At 41.5% G+C, this 17910-nt stretch overlaps 1 protein-coding gene across 1 annotated transcript; it reads right to left on the bottom strand.

Annotated features, from left to right (window-relative positions):
- Nucleotides 1–53: 53 nt before the first annotated feature.
- Nucleotides 54–16457, bottom strand: LOC307219555 (uncharacterized protein). Its single transcript, XM_079982805.1, has 4 exons — nt 14251–16457; nt 8625–10949; nt 3267–5949; nt 54–1285 (listed from the first exon to the last, which is right to left on the bottom strand). The coding sequence occupies exons 1-3, from the start codon at nt 16330–16332 to the stop codon at nt 3454–3456; spliced, it is 6903 nt and encodes a 2300-aa protein (XP_079838931.1). The 5' UTR covers nt 16333–16457; the 3' UTR covers nt 54–1285; nt 3267–3453.
- Between the last annotated feature and the right edge of the window lie 1453 nt (nt 16458–17910).

The following is a 17910-nucleotide window of genomic DNA, read 5'->3' as shown; positions in this document are numbered from 1 at the left end:
GAGAAGCAGTACTTGCCTTGTGAGTGCCCTGCCATTCCCTGTGTGCCTTCTCTCCATCTGGCTGGTTCTCTCAAAAACAGGCTGCTTCCTTTTCTCAGTTTCCTATGCTCAAGCTCTCACAGTGATGCAGGAAACAACATGAGGTATCACTGAGGAAGAATAAATTGCCCTTGTTCTCACATGTGTGCAAAGCAAAAGAGATTTTTCCTTCTCTGCAAGAGTTCCCTGTCTCTGTGCTCTTCAGTTGGCTTGATCTGAATAGCAGGGATGGGAGTTACTGCAGTCTAGGAAGCATCAATGGATCTCTATCCTCTCTCTGGCTCTCATACTGGCCAACACTGACACTTAGAGGACCACTCAAGGAACTGCATTTTGTTCTATGAAAATAGACAGAAGTGAATAAATGCAGATGTTTCTACAGCACATACTGTACCTTCCCTTCTGCTCACTTAGTGGAGCATGTGAGAAAGCTTTTCCTTGGTGTTCTTTCTTAGTGTACAGCTACCCTCATTTATGTTCGTGGCTTTTCAGTACTGTGAAAATTGGGGTCGTATCTAATACTGCAATTATATTTAGGTTATGCACATCTTCATTTTTTATTGGAAATATGGAAACATTATTATTAATATATAAATATCCAGTTACAGAGTAAAACTTTATCTTAAAATTAATGTATTACGATAATAGTTATGCTATAGTAGCACAAGAGCTGTAAGTCTACAGTATTTTTGTTGTTGTTGCTTAAATAGAATATAAACACCCTCTTGAAATTATTCTCTTTTTTATCTCTCCAAGTTGTTGGGTGCCTGTTCATCAACATTTATGGAACAGAGCACAAGTTCTTCTCAGGGTTGGGTAGGAATTCCAAGAGTAACTTACTATTCCAAGAGTTCTCTCTCTGTCTGTTGAGGGTAAGATAAGATGCAACACTTGCAGCTTCTGTCTAGGCAGCACTAGGTAATAAAAGTGTGTTCGCCTGTATTGGTTCTACATCAGACTCTGCCCCTTACCTCCTACCTGCTGGTGCCACACAAATGTCCTTGTTTAGCAGTTGCTCCCCTGTGATCAAAGCAGGAACACAGCACAAGTGCAGGACCAATGGCTGTAGTTGCTCTACCAGCAGTAAAAAAAGGTAAAGGACCCCTGGATAGTTAAGTTCTGTCAAAGGCGACTATGGGGTGGCAGCACTCATCTCTTTTTCAGGCCGAGGGAGCCAGCATTTGTCCACAGACAGCTTTCCAGGTCATGTGGCCAGCATGATTAAACCGCTTTTGGCACAACGGAACTGAGAACAGTGGAGAGACAAGAGGTGTTAGAAGAAATCAATAGTGTCTAATTGAAAGAGTATATGATAGAGGTTTTATTAGAAAATAACTAAAGTAATTTACTTTCTGTTTGTATGCATTAAAGGGAATAGCTCCTCTTATTGCTCCGTAGAACAGCCTACAGGACCATAAACCCAATCTGGAGATGTGTATGCTATTCAAATATTTTTGCCTGCCATATATCCCCTTGAAACTGGACCCCCACTGAACGGAATTACATTTCCAAGTGATCACAACCAGAGTGCTGCCTAATTTTCAACATGCTTCTAGTTTTTCATCTGCTAGTCTATCACACAGAAACATTGCACACAATTCTATTTCATAAAAACATAAAAGCATAAGAAGAGACCTGCTGGATCAGGCCAGAGCTCTATTGAGTCCAGCATCCTTTCTCCCACTGTGGCCAACCAGATGCCCCTCAAAAGCTCTGCCCTTGGTCCACAGTCAGAGGTGTCTGGTACTAGACATAATATAGCCAACATGACAATGAATTTTTTTCTAATCCCCCTTTAAAACCACCCAAGTAGGTGACCATCATTTCTTCTTGTGGTAATGATTTCCATTGTTTGTTTGTTTGTTTAAATAAGTAAATTATTTAGAAATGGGTTATATAAAAAGAAAATGGTTGGGTATACAATTATAATTAAATTCCTATTATGAACTCAAATAAAGCATATAGCCTTCACAAAGATCCAAATAAAGTATGTGGGTCTGCATTATCTTGAACTTCATTGCACCAATAAATTATGAAAATAAACGCAGAAAGTTATCAGACTGCCTCCCCTCTCTGACTCTTACTGTATTAATTAGTTGAACCATTGATAAAATATTCCATGCTGTAGTAATCCATTCCCCTAAAGCTGGTGTTCTTAGCCCTGCCCCCTGCCCACAGTTATAACAAATAGTTGCTCTGGCCACAGACAGTTATTGTTGGAGTAATTATCAGTCTTCTGTTGTACTAAATCCTTAAAGTAACTAGAGAAATCAATGAGAGGATCCATTGGCAAAATGCATCCTGTCATTATTTCATTTTCTCTTATTATATCCACCCACAAATTCTTAATTTAGGGACATGCCTCCCAAATCTGTTGCATCCTAGCATTGGTTGAATTGTACTTCCAACGTAATTATTTGCTGTACTATAAATTTGACCAAACTGTGGGAGGCAGTGGAAGACTGGAGTGCCTGGCGTGCTCTGGTCCATGGGGTCATGACGAGTCGGGCATGACTAAACAACTAAACAACAACAACTAAAATGTGACGAAGCCACAGTAGTGTCATGTACCATCAAAAAATAAATGTATACAAGTGTTTCTTAAGATTCACACTAATTGTTTGCTGCCATACCCATTTTCACTGATCTGATGTCCCAGACTTCTCTGGCAATTACTTTGTTGCATTTAGTTGTCAACAAGGAATTCGATAGTTTAACTATGCATTGTATGAAGAAGGTCTTCCTTAAATCTGTTCTGAATCTCCCAATGTTCAGCTTCACCCAATGGCCACAGGCTCCAGTAATATGGGGGAGGGAGATCTCTCTATTCATTTTCTCAACCTTGTTAATAAACCTATACAGCTGTTTCACTTCCCTTCTTGTATTTTATGTAAACTAAATATCCCTACAGAAGTTGTTGCACCCATTGATCATTTGGGATGCCTTTTTCTGTGCTTGCTGTATTTCACACAACTTCTTTTTATGAATCCTCCAGAGAAGCCACACACAGCCCAAAATAATACTACAAATAAATAGGAAGAATTCACGTTTTATGCATTCTTCAGTTAAGCTGATCATAACAGGGCAAATAAAATGTGCTTTGTGTGAGTGAAAAAGTACAAATCCTTATTTTTAATTGATGAGGGATGTATAAATAACTATATATTTATGGTGACATGCTAATACCCCACAGGAAGATTGAACACTCAAGCTGTATGCATGCTTACATTTCAATTAATTCCTGAGATGAAGACTCACTCTGCCATTATTGCATGCCTCAGAATTTATGCTTCGTCTAGCATTTCTATGTGTAGGGAAAGTTCTTCACAATCAGAACAACTGCTGTTAACACTGTAATTTTGTTTTCCTGACCCCTTTATATAGTAAAATGAAATAAAAATATTAGTTTTATTCTTATAAGGTAAGGCCATTTCTGAAAGCAAAGCTTACCTGCTCACCAACCTCCTCTTTGGCACTGGCATCCCCACAGCTGCCATCCACAAGAACCACCTGAGAGCTATCATTGCATAGCAAGTTTTCTGCCACCTGGATATGGGGTTTTGGGAAAGAGATCTGCTCTTTCCTCATCTCTGACGATAGGCAGAGTTGGTAGGAATAAGGTAAAGTTCCTTCTTCATAGTTTGGTGGAAATATGACCTGCGCCTTAGAAAAAGCATTAGGTTCAAAGCATTGGAATAATTTGGGATTTCCTGACTGTCGAAGTTTCATGACAATGACCAGTATCACCGTCAGGAGGAATAAAAATGAGATCAATGCCAAAGCCAGCACCAAGTAAAACTGGAGGTCAGAATGATGCTCTGTGTCACTGGATTGCCTAGTCATTTCTGGAAGTGCCTCTTGGAAGTTCTCGGCAACCACGAGGTTGAGGACCACAGTAGCTGAGAGCGGAGCCTTCCCATTGTCCTTCACCAAGATGACCAGCTTCTGTTTCACAGCATCTTTCTCCAGAAGGGCTCGTGATGTCCTGATCTCTCCCGTGTGGGTCCCAATGGTGAAGAGGGCTGGCTCTGTGGCCTGCAGCACTTGGTAGGAGAGCCAGGCATTGTGCCCAGAGTCTGCGTCCACAGCCACCACTTTGGTCACTAGGTAGCCTGGCTCTGCTGAGTGAGGAACCATCTCAAACAAGGCAGAGCCCTCAACACCCGGGACAGGATACAGAACGCGGGGGCTGTTATCATTCTGATCCAAAATGTACACCCACACGGTGGCGTTGTTGCTGAGACAGGGAGAGCCGCCATCTTGGGCCTTCACTTGGATCTGAAACTCCCTGAATTGCTCATAGTCAAAGGAGCGCTGTGCATAGATAGTTCCCGTCTCAGAGTTGATGGACACATAAGAGGAGAGAGGCAGCTCCTCCATGTTGCTGTTGAGGATGGAGTAAGTGATACGTGAGTTGCGGTCCAGATCCGGGTCCGAGGCTTTGATGGAGAAAATGGAGGCACCTGAGGGATTGTTTTCAGGCACAAAGACACTATAAGATGATTTTTCAAAGGCAGGGCGATTGTCATTGATATCTGAAATCTGCAGGGAGATGGTTTTGTTGGAGGAGAGAGGGGGGCTACCTTTGTCAGTAGCTGTGATTGTGATGTTGTATCCTGAGGCTTTTTCTCTGTCCAAAGGACTGTCTGTAAGGATTTTGTAGTAGTTCTTAGATGTTGACACTATTTTAAATGGTACATTACTTTGTAAGTGGCAGGTGATCTTTCCATTTTCTCCAGAATCCCTATCCTTTACATTGATGAGAGCTATTACTGTTCCAGAAACAGAATCTTCGGGAATTGGAGAAGATAAGGAGGCTAGAATAATTTCTGGAGCATTGTCATTCTCATCTATAATCTTTATATCAACATTAGAGTGAGCCACTAATCCACCTCCATCTCTTGCTTCAACTGCCATAGTGTACTTCTCTGTTTCCTCAAAGTCAAGGCTCTCCTTAATTGTAATTGTTCCACTTTGTGGATCTAGTCTAAATTTCTCATACACTTTTTCTGGGACTTTACTGAATGTGTAATGGATCTGACTATTTGAACCTTCATCCCTATCAGAGGCTTTTACTTGGAGTATGGAGGACCCCACAGGGGAATTTTCCCTCAGGCTAACTGTATAAACCTCTTGAGTGAAGACTGGTGGGTTGTCATTGGCATCTGTGACGTTAATCCATATCTGGGCAGTCCCAGTTTTTTTGGGTTCACCTCCATCAAGAGCTGTAAGGATCAACTGAAGCGAGTGCTCACTTTCCCGATCCAAAGGTTTTTGCAGGAGCAATTCTGCATTTTTATGGCCATCTAGACTGTGTTTAATTTCTAATACAAAGAACTGATTTATGTTTAACTGGTAGTTTTGAAGAGAATTAATCCCAATATCAGGATCTTCAGCTTTCCCAAGGAGAAATCTAGCACCTGGCAATGTGGATTCAATTATTTCAAGTCTAATATTAGCTTCTAAGAATTGTGGGGCATTATCATTAATGTCCTGAATTGCTACACTTACATGGAAAACATTCAATGGCTTTTCCACCACAGCTTCAAAATCAATAATGCAGTGTGTGCTCTCTCTACACATCCCCTCACGATCTATCCTCTCATTCACATACAGGTTTCCATTTTCAGCATTGATAGTGAAATATGGCTTTTTACCTTCAGAAATGATATGCAGGTTTCTGCTCTTCAGTTCTCTGGCATTTAGTCCCAGATCCTTGGCAAGATTTCCCACCAAAGACCCCTTTGCCATCTCCTCAGGGATGGAATAGTGAACCTCTTCCAAAACTGCTCTACAGAACAAAGATGAAAATATCAGAAGGGTAATATACCTCCCTGGTGTTTGAAAGCTCTCTCCATGAAGGATTCCTCTCACCTTCATTTTCCCCTTCTCTTTGATGAGCACAGGATTTCAGATTTCCACGAAAACAGGAGATTTTTTTGCCCAGTAAAAAAAGAACTGGATCCTTTGGCTTAATTTGTATATGCTGCAGTGTTTTCTGTTTTCCAGCTGAAACGTTTGTTGCAGCGTCTGCTGGTATTCCCGATGTGCAGTTCAGGACAAAGAGATCTCTCTGCAGAAAGCATCAGTGGAACTTCAGCTGCCCTTGGATTGCCGCCTTGTCCAACAGTGACACTGTGAGTCTGAAACCGAGAACTGCAATCTTTTCCCAGTGATTTTTCTTCCCTAATTCATGACATTACATAGTCATTTTTAAGTAATGGCTCAGACCATATTCTCATACAGGTTATTTGAATATGCCTGTTGGAAAGTGTTATCTGTTCACCATTACAATAGGTTAAAAGAAATCAGCTTCAAATGAATATTTACAGCAAAGAAAAAGCAGTAATGAATTTATAGCACTATTTCCACTATTTCTTTAGAAAAAATCAGAATAGCAGACAGCAGTATGAGAATGATATTGTTGTTTATAATAAAATACTTTTAAACAAATTAGAAAAATATTGTATTAGGTATTTCCAGGCATCTTAGACTGTGTGTGGAAAGCCTAAGGACGTGTCTGAAAATTGTGTTTATCTTTATATAATTTCACTGAAACAATATGGAGACCCCTATTTTGCCGGCGGGGAGTGGGGGTGGGACAGGACAACCAGAAAGCTACTCAGAAATCACTACGGTCCTTTCAGTATTTTAGGAAGCTACATATCATCTCCAGCTGTCAATGCAACTTCATTTAATCAAGGAACAAAACTTGCATAAATAAGCCCTGGGTGTTAAATGCTGGATCTCAAATGTTCTGAGCTTTCCCTTCCATTTTTAAACTTATTTTTCTTTGTTTACATGGTAGCTGAGCACACTGCAATTGTCAGTCATGGTCCTGTCCCCTAATTCCTTCCAACAGCTAGCACCAACCCTGGCAAGAACACTCCTCCATCCTCACATCTGCCCTACTGGCCATGAGCCCAGAAGGGAGTTGGAGGGGGTGGTTCATTGCAGGCTTAAGTAACTCAAGTACCTGCTGAGATATCCCACAATGCTATGATCAGAAATACAATTGTCCATCTATTCATGCATTCATGTCATGTAAGCAGCATAGCTAACATGTTGGTAGAGCAGTTCAAGAATTCAACATGCTTCATGTATATTGAGCTGGTCTCATGTAAAGAACAAAACTGTGAACCAGGAATTCCATGGTATGAATTTTGCCTCTGACAGGAACTCACTTATATAAGAATTATAAGATAATGTGTCAAATCCAGACTTCATCATACTTAAAGTAGCCCGACTTAAATAAAATTGACTTAAATTAGTCTTGCTTGACTAACTTGGTCTAAGGATAACTAATTCTGAATCTGACCCATTATATGCAATGCCCTTTGAAACATATAAATATCATGTAACTATCATTATTATTGTCTAAATCATGAGGCAGAAATACATGATGCAGGCAGTGTAATCTGGCAGGTAGCATTATTGAAAAAACTGACATGGAAATTGAAGATAGCAAGAGGCCAGGGGAAATATGATAACTTTTATGCAGTCTTGGATGACCTTATAGATTATACAAACAATGAGGCATGTGGCAGAACGGTGCCTTGGCCTACAGCACAGTTTGGTGTGTATGAAGCACATATTTTATTTTATTTTTCCTCCTTTGTATAATCCCTGCAGACCAGCATGGCTGCTGATACAATATATGTTTATAGTTGTTGACAACAGTCAAAGAGATGGAGGTTATTACGTACCATTTTGTTTTGGTTAAGATTGAAATGATTTTAGAATATACACTTTAGCAAAGCTCTGTGGAGTATTCGAAGATAACTCTCTGACTGTATGTAATTGTTTTATTTTTGTTTTAAATAAATTTAAAAAATAAATAAATGCACAATTCATGTCTTTAACAAAATATCCCACATTATCTGTCTGCCTGTCCGCCTTTCAGACAGTTGTTTAGAAAGAGCTTTAATGCAATGTGGTTTCACTTAAAGGAATATGGGGGCTGGAAATATCCACAATCTACTCTAGAAGGCCAGTCAGTCAGTCAATCAGTCTTGACTTGACTTTTTTTTACATCACTCATGCAGGAACACACATGCCTATTAATTTGAGAAGGAAATAAAGCATAATTTACAGAAACCTCTCAAAAGTGTATGTCTTTAAAATCTATTGCTTAATTTTTTTTGCTAGTAATACTAATAACAGTGATAGTATTTTCTGCTATATAGCAAGGTGCCCTCCTTTGATTCTACAGCCAAAATTGCTGCCCCCCCAAAGCCAAGTAATGTGAAAATTAAAGTTCTTTCCCTCACTTTATTTAAGTTAATGAAAGTAGTTGAAGGTCAACTCCTCAAAATACTAGTTGTTCAAAGGACAACAAGATAAGTTCTACCAGATGGTTTCAAGGTCATGGCTCGAAGCTTCCGTATGGATGTGTAGCTTCCCCATGGAGTGAAAAGGACGCATCCTGATTCATGAAAGCCAAATGATGTAAGAGCCAAACTATTCATTTATATGATGAAAAACAAAAAGGCAGTCACATTAGCTAGATAAAAAGCACTGTGACAATGTCACTAATGGCAAAGAATGATGGATAATGGCATTTAATTTCAGAAAACAAACCTTACCTCTTCTCCATTATCTACTGCAGAAGCAAAATTGTTTCCTACATTGCCTGTAAAAGGCACAGCAGGTTTCTCACCGCTAAGAATATTGTCTGCCATTTGAACATTGGGTGTCAGGAAGGCAAACTCATTCTTCTTGGTCTCAGAAGACAGACACAGCTGGTAGGAATAGGGCAAAGTCCCATCTTCAAAGTTGGGTGGGAAGATGGCACCATTCTTGGAATGGGGAACAGGACCAAAGCACTGTAGGAACCTGGGATGCCCTGATTGACGGAGCTTCATTGTAACGGCCAGAATGACAGTCAAGAGGAACAAGAAGGAGATCACAGCTAAGGCCAGCACCAAGTAGAACTGCAGGTCAGACTGATACTCTGAGCTGCTGGGTTGCCTCTTCATTTCCGGAAGGGCCTCCTGAAAGTTCTCAGCAAACACCAGGTTCAGAGTCATGGTGGCCGAGAGAGACGGCTGCCCATTATCCTTCACCATAATGACCAGTCTCTGTTTCACAGCGTCTCTCTCCACAAAGGCCCTGGCGGTCCTGATCTCTCCAGTATGAGAACCAACCGTGAAGAGTGCTGGCTCAGTGGCCTGAGTCAGGTGGTAGGAGAGCCAGGCGTTGTGTCCGGAATCTGCATCCACGGCCACCACCTTGGTGACAAGGTAATCTGCCTCGGCCGAACGAGGCACCATCTCAAACAAGGCTGAGCCCTTGGCTTCTTGTGAGGGGGACAGGATACGAGGGCTGTTATCATTCCTGTCAAGAACAAACACCCTGACGCTCACATTGCTGCTGAGAGGGGGAGAACCCCCATCTTGGGCCTTCACTTGAAGATGGAACTCTCGGAATTGTTCATAGTCAAAGGATCTCTGGGCATAGATGGTGCCGGTCTCTGAATTAATGGAGATATAGGAGGAGATGGGAAGCTCCTCGATGTTGCTGTTGAGGATGGAGTATGTGATCCGTGAGTTCTGATCCATGTCAGAATCAGAGGCTTTGATGGTGAAAATGGAGGCACCTGAAGGATTGTTTTCTGGCACATAGATGTTGTAGGATGGCTTCTGAAAGGTAGGGGCATTATCATTGATATCTGAGATCTGTAGTGAGATTGTTTTGTGTGTGGAAAGAGGTGGAGTTCCTCTGTCAGTGGCTGTGATTGTAATATTATATGCAGGAGCTCTTTCTCTGTCCAGGAGACTGTCTGTCTGGAGCTTGAAGTAATTGTTAGATGAGGGAAGAATTTTGAAGGGTAAATCATCCTGTAAATAGCAAGTGACCTTTCCATTATCTCCACTATCTCTGTCATTTACATTGATCAGAGCAATAACAGTTCCTGGCAGAGAATCTTCAGGAACAGGACTGAACATGGAGGCTAAAGTCACCTCTGGGGCATTATCATTCTCATCAAGCACAGTTATTTCAATGTTGGATTGTGCCACCAATCCACCACCATCTTTGGCTTCTACTGTCATGGTATATTCTTTAGTTTCCTCAAAGTTGAGCAGTCCCGTAAGAGTGACTATGCCATTAATTGGATCCAAACTGAATTTCTTGTGGGTGTTTGCTGCTATGTTGCTGAATTGATACCTGATCTGAGCATAAGTGCTTTCGTCTTTATCTGAGGCTACAACCTGGAGCACAAGTGACCCAACAGGAACATTTTCAGGTAAATTGACTTTGTACACCTCCTGAGTGAAAACAGGTGGGTTGTCATTGGCATCCGTGACATTAATCCGTATCTGGACAGTCCCAGTTTTTCTTGGTTCACCCCCATCCAAGGCTGTAAGGATCAAGTGAATTGTTTGTTCACTTTCTCGATCCATAACTTTACTTAGCACTAATTCTGCATATTTATTTCCATCTTTTCTCTCCCTTACTTCCAAGGTGAAGTAGTGGTTGGAGCTCAGCTGGTAATTCTGGAGAGAGTTCAACCCAATATCAGGATCTTCTGCTTTCCCAAGGAGAAATCTGGTTCCTAGAACAGTTGATTCTACGATCTCCAAGTTGGTTATATCACTGAGGAACTGTGGTGCATTATCATTAATATCCTGTATAACTATTGTTATATGGAAAACATTTAAAGGATTTTCCATCACCACTTCAAAATTAATAAGGCAGAGTGGAGTTGTGCCACATATTTCCTCCCTATCAATTCTGTCATTCACATAAAGGTTTCCATTGTCTGCACTTATACTGAAATATTGCATTTTGTTCACAGAGGCAGCATGCAGATTGCGCCTTCCTAGATCTCTGGCATTCAGTCCCAAATCCTTGGCGAGATTCCCCACAATCGAACCCTTTGCCATCTCCTCAGGGATAGAATAGCGAATCTGCTCTGAGGCAGCCCAGCAGGAGAAAGGCAAAAATAAGAGAAGCAGTACTTGCCTTCTGAGTGTTCTGCCATCCTCTTCCTGCCTTTTGTCCATCCAGATTACTGAGAAATTTTCTGCCTCCTTTTCTGCAGCTTGTAGTGACCAGATCAGTTTCCCAATAGCACAGAGGAAATCTCTGTAAGTAAATATAAACTGTCTTCCTTCTTAGATTGCGAGGACTGGGAGCCTTTTCCTTTTTTTCAGCCAGACTGCAACACCTTTGTGTTTTTCTCTTTGCCCAGTCTGTACAGAACTGATGAGACACTCACTTTGTAGGAGAAGCATAACTAGAGCTCCATCCTTTTTTCTGGCACCACACTGGCCAACAGTGACACTCTGAGGCTCAGAGAGAGAATTGCAAATGTTGTTTTGTTATGAAAATAAAAAGCAGAAATACTATCAGTATGATCATATCTTTGTGTTCCAGTAAAAAGGACAACTGAAAGAGTCAGATATTTGAGAATGCCCTCCTTTGGTTCTATTGAAATTAATACTTCACTGCTTTTAGGATCAGTTTTTAGATTCTTTCATGCTGGCCAGTGACTTTTAATGTTTTGGAACTGCTACTGTGACTATGAAGAGAACTTTCAAACTCCATGGTCAGGCAATACCTTCATTATTGCCAACAAAAATGGCACAAATTCTAGCTCCTGAAATTGTCATATCAGAAATTTCCAGAGATGCAGTATTTTTACAATTCCGTTTGCAGAAGTATTTACATTTTCTCAATCAGAAACTCATACCTTATTGGACACTTCTGCCTGACCAGAGATCTCTCTGTGTAACCTTTTTGGGGAAAATGAATAGTGTTAAGGCTGGAACTAGATATTCTTTCAAAGGATGTGTGGCTGGCATCAAAAGTAGCAGTTCTGTGTCTCCCCCTCTCACCAAAAGAACTCAAAGTAAAACAAAAGGTGTAACATGATGCCATTGCTTTCAAAGCTTCACCACCCATGCATGTGGCAACCAATGAAGTGAGGAAAATTGCAACAAGATTCATTAGCTGTTACAGATTTTTAAAAAGGAGCAAATGGGGGGGCTGCTTTTGGCGCTGGCATAGTATCCTTCTGCACGGGACTGTCTCAGATGGGCATTGAGGGCAAGGCAGGTTCTAATGCTAGTGGGACAAGCAGCCAATAAACCCAACCACCCATGTATGTACTTCTCTTACTTTGTGACTTTACCAAATACTTGTGTCAATGACATTGTCTGCATATCATACATACAGGCTGCATGTTCCCCTGGCTTTGCCACCTTAGCATTATGGAGGATCATGAGCAGTCCAGACATCCTAAAACTATGCTGCTGTACAGTTCTAAGATGAGACACCAGAGAAGACCACATTTTCCATCAAGTGACTCTTCTCGGTCTCATGGAGAGATCCTTCCCAACTATGTTCCTGGAGATCCTTTAACTGGAGAGGGTAAGAATTGAATCTGGGACCTTCTGAGTACAACAAACTATAGAATTCCACTACTCAGCTATAGAATTCCAAATGTGGGAGAGTAGAGATTATTATTAAGGTAAAGGTACCCCTGCCCGTACGGGCCAGTCTCGCCAGACTCTAGGGTTGTGCGCTCATCTCACTCTATAGGCTGGGAGCCAGCGCTGTCCGCAGACACTTCCAGGTCATGTGGCCAGCGTGACAAGCTGCATCTGGCGAGCCAGCGCAGCACACGGAACGCCGTTTACCTTCCCGCTGGTAAGCAGTCCCTATTTATCGACTTGCACCCGGAGGTGCTTTGGAACTGCTAGGTTGGCAGGCGCTGGGACCGAACGACGGGAGCGCACCCCGCCGCGGGGATTCGAACCGCCGACCATGTGATCGGCAAGTCCTAGGCGCTGAGGTTTTACCCACAGCGCCTCACCTGTTTATCCCACTTTTCCTCCAAGAGGTTCAGGGCAGCTTAGAGGTATGTGAGTGTGGGATCATTCTATTTTATCTTCTCAACAACCCTGGAGAAAGGCCAGGCTGAGAGAGATGTGACCAACTCTGCCCAGTGAGCTTCTTTTTGGATGAGTAATTATTTGAACTCAAGATTCCATGGTTCAACATTCTGTCCATTGCACCTCAGGTTTCAAATATAGAACCTCTCAAAGCTGCCATACTTAAGCATTGCCACAATACACTTATTATTAATATGTCTACTTATGTGAAACATATTCTGATCATACTTGAGATACTTTTTCTAGATATTTCTCATTCTTTGCTTTCTCCTAAACTGGTAAAAACATAAGCTGAAATCACTATGCATAGACTGCTGGTTAAAGATAATATACTCTGTCACATAAAGCCAAATTCCTATAACTAAATATTTAATATTATGGAGAATCAAAGACTGCAATGAAATTGGTTTACAAACAGATGACAGTAGGTCCTGGTCCACATGTGCATATTTATCATTTGATGACTGCAGCATCTAGTGTGAACACAGATGTCACACCACAAATAAAATGGTTGAATGTTCTGAAACAAATCCAACATATCAGTTCAGCTGCCAAGTGATCAAACTGTGTTCACACAGTTAACAAGTGATGTAGTTGTTCACATGAACTAGCCCTAGATTTTATACTCAAGGTGTGAAAGCACATAATTAACTCCAAAGGTTTGCATACTTCTTAATAAGATTTAATTAATGCAGTTGTTGTATAATGACTGTAATGTTTTAATTTAGCATGTTCTAAAGCTTCCCATTCATCTCAAACTCCTGAACTGTCTCAGGCTTCCATTGGGAAAATACAGCTGATGAGTTTTGATCATATTATGGGTCTGTCACCATATGTGGGGTTAGAAATAAATTTTCCCATCCACAAGAATGGTGAGTGATAAAACCTGGGTATCGTCCTCCCTTAGAAGTGTGTGTCATCTAAGAACTAGGCATACATTATACTTCAAACAAGGCAAATAAATGCATAATACTGTTTTGATCTCAAATCTACTTATATAACAACTATGAAATAGTTTTTCTTGTCAAAGAGAGTAAGCAAACATTCACTCTGATTCTTTCTTTCCTGGGGGACTCTGACAAATATTTCTTTTGACCAAGAGAAGTCTAGTTTTTATGGGGAAAAGTGGTGTGCTTGTTGTATGTGTGGCGTAGGTATTTTCAAATACCAAAAACTATACGATTCTGGTAAAGATAAAATAATATGAGTGGAAGAATGTTCTTTCAACCCCCTCTTCATAAAAGCACATAACAATTAATAGCAGGCATTATATTTAAAACCTCAGACCCCAGATCTGAAAGGGATAGCTCACCTGTGTATTGGCTGAATCTCCATTACTGCTATTAATATCTTCAGCAATGAGGAAGGGATCCTTTATTTCACATGTATCTTTATTGCTCAGAGTATTGGAATAATTTGCCTTAGAAATATTAAACTGACTTTTCCTTGAGTCTGTGGTGAGAGAAACCTCCTGGCAGTAGGAGTGCAGAAATGCTCGGACTCCATCAATCCCCACAAACTGTGAGACGGGAGCCCCACTGAAATTCACACTCCCCGACTCAAACAGTTGAGAATTTCTCCACCTGTGCAACTTGATGGCCAGTAACACGAGGAGGAAAGTAAAGAACAAGCAGGAGACAAAAGCCACTGCAAGGACTAGGTAGAAGGTGAGGTCAGACGGAGGCTCTACAGGAGCTGAGATGCTGCTCAGGTCTGAGAGGACTGCAGGGATGGTGTCAGCCAGCACCACAGTCAGAGTGGCTGAAGCAGAGAGAGATGGCTGCCCATTGTCCTTCACTAAAACCACCAGGCTTTGCTTGAGGCCATCTTTCTCCAGAAAGAAGCGGGCCGTCCTGATCTCTCCCGTGTGGAGCCCCAGAGTGAAGAGCCCTGGCTCGGTGGCCTTGATCAGCTGGTAAGAGAGCCAGGCATTCTGGCCAGAGTCCGCATCCACGGCCACCACCTTAGTGACCAGGTAGCCTGGCTCAGAGGAGCGAGGGGCCAGCTCTATCCCTGTGGAGCCATCGGTGGGAGGGGAGGGGTAAAGGATTTGGGGAGCATTGTCATTCTGGTCCAGGATGAAGAGAGTGACTGAGACATTGGAGCTGAGTGGTGGAGAACCTCCGTCCTGGGCCTTGACCAGGAACTTAATCTCCCTCATCTCCTCATAATCAAAAGAGATCAGGCCATAGACAACCCCAGTCTCAGAGTTAATGGAGAGGAAGGAAGATACTGGGGAGACACTGATGTTATGCTCAATGATGGAATAAGTGACTCTGGAGTTCTCTCCACAGTCAGGATCATCGGCCTTCAGGGAAAATATGGAGGCCCCTCTTGGGTTGTTCTCCATTAAATATGAAGTATAAATGGATTGCAGGAAGTGTGGAGGGTTGTCGTTTGTGTCTAAAATCTCAAGTGGAATAACAATTGATGTGGAAAGTGGAGGGGTCCCGTGATCCGTGACTGTGACAGTGATGTTGTAGGCTGCCACCTGCTCTCTGTCCAGGCCTCTTGCTGTCACCAAACTGTAGTAGTTGCCATAGGCTTTTGTCAGTAGAAAGGGGAGATTGCTGGGGATAGAGCATGTGACTTCTGCATTTTCTGCCGAATCCTCATCTTGCAATTTCAAAAGGGCTATTGCAGTTGCTGGTGGAGAGTTCTCAGGGATGGAGCTGATAAGTGAAGTTATTTCCAGTTTGGGTGCATTGTCATTTACATCAGTAACAAATATCAAAAGTTTAGATTTGTCAAAGAGTTCACCACCATCATGAACCTGGACCTCAATTTCATGAAGTGTAGACTCCTCGTAGTCTAAGCTTCTTGCAAGCGTAATTTCCCCAGTTTGTGAATTCAAATGAAATATTTGTGAAGCCCTTTCTGTGATCTTTCTGAATGAATATTTCAGTTCCTTGTTGACACCTTCATCCAGGTCAATGGCTTTTAATATAACCACTGTGGTACCAACAGGAATATCTTCCCTAACGCTTACTTCATAACTATGATGGCTAAAAACTGGTGCATTGTCATTAGCATCTAAAACTGTCACTTGAATCTGTACAGTTCCTGTCCTGACTGGATCTCCCCCATCATATGCTGTGAGGACCAGATTATGAATAGCTTCCTCTTCACGGTCCAAAGGTCTTTCCAGTACCAGTTCAGTGTATTGTCTACCGTCAACTGCCTCTTGCACATTTAGGGAGAAATGGCTACTGTTGCTGAGTTTGTATCCTTGAAGGGTATTGGTGCCCAAATCTAGATCCTGAGCTTCATCGAGGGGAAAGTGAGTTCCGGGTGCTGTGAGTTCACTCATTTTGAGCTCCAGTTTCTCTGAATGGAAGGTGGGAGCGTTGTCATTAATATCTGTGATTTCAACTTCAGCACCATATACTTTCATTGAATCCCCCACTATGGTATCAAAGTGCAAGACACACTTTTCCACTTGTCCACAGAGCACCTCTCTGTCTATTCTCTCTGTGACGTACAAATGACCACTCTTATAATTCAAAGCAAAATACTGTATCCTACCTCGAGAAACAATGCGGACTCCACGGCGTGAGAGCTCTTTTAATTCCAGCTTCAGGTCTTTTGCGATGGGCCCCACGAAAGAACCTTTTTCTGCTTCTTCAGGGATGGAATAATGAATCTGCCCTGTAACAGCTTGCCAAACATGAACCAGAATGAAACAAAAGACAGCTCTCCTTCTGCAATCCTGGAAAAAGGTTTCCATTGCCAGTTGTACTTCTGTGCCAAGGTGAAGATCCTACTTCTTTGACAGAGTGGCTATATTTTAGATTTGTCTGTATGTGACTGAAATTCTTAATATATACACACAGACAACACAGATATCTCTATTGCCTGTATTTTAAAATACAGATTTGATTTAATATAAGATCCTCCAGTTGTTCAGATTCCGTACGTGTGATCTCTCTTTCTGCATTTTCTGTAATGAAGCGATTGGAGGGGAAAGTTGAATCTCTTACTAAATTGTTCAGCCTTGGTTGGTAAACAGCGACACCCAGAGTCCTAAAACAATAACTTCATCTTCTTGGTGCTTTTTGAAATGCCATTTTCCTTAGTACGGTATATTTCTCATCCTGATACATCAGCTGCAAGTACAGTAGATGACCAGATAAAAACCCCCACTCCATTTGTGTGACATTTTGTAGCAATCCAGGTTCATGATTGAATCTCATTTCTGATCATGGAAACTGATTGTTCTCTGCTTATAATCATTATACTGCTATTGTAGGCTGTTACTCTCCACACAGTCTCTTGGAAGTTGGTAGACACTGTGACGATCTTGTCTGAAATATCATGAAATATATTCCCCTGATATTTTCTGGTACTTTAATAAGCATTTTTTTCTGTTCAGATTTTAAATAATGTGGAATCCAGCTAGAAACTCACATGTATATATGCATGCACGCATGTGATCATAAATCTTTTCTGTGCTATCTAGAAGTTAAACCAACTCTCTTATAAAAATAGATAACTCTTAAATTATGGGAATAAAATAATGATAAAATATGTTTCCAAAATATTTATTTTTAAAATGTTTATCCCACCCATGCCCCCAAATTTGCTCAGAGCAACTTTATCTCAAGAAATATAAGGATAAGGTAACAGGAAGGGTTGTGCCCATAACATACACATTCATATGCACATTTACTCAAGGCCAAATACATGGTACATTAAAATAGCATGTGTGGACCCGGTGACTTGGATCAGTGCCGTGATGCAGGGGGTACCTAATTGGGCCTCATTTCCCCCCAACACGTTGCTTTGGGTGATCTGCACTGAGGTTATGGCACAGAGAAAAACATTAGACCTGCCCATTCTCATGTTGTGGCCCTGATCAAAATTAGAAAACCTTCACGACTCCTTCTACAAAGAAGAAAATTATAACAGGATCACCAAATGCAGAGCTCCTATGTAACAAGTAGTTTATCTCTCAGAAGATCCACTGCGTTCA

The sequence above is a fragment of the Podarcis cretensis genome, assembly GCF_951804945.1.
Source record: "Podarcis cretensis genome assembly, chromosome: 7".
Classification (NCBI taxonomy): domain Eukaryota; kingdom Metazoa; phylum Chordata; class Lepidosauria; order Squamata; family Lacertidae; genus Podarcis; species Podarcis cretensis.
This window is presented reverse-complemented; position numbering and strand designations above follow the sequence as displayed.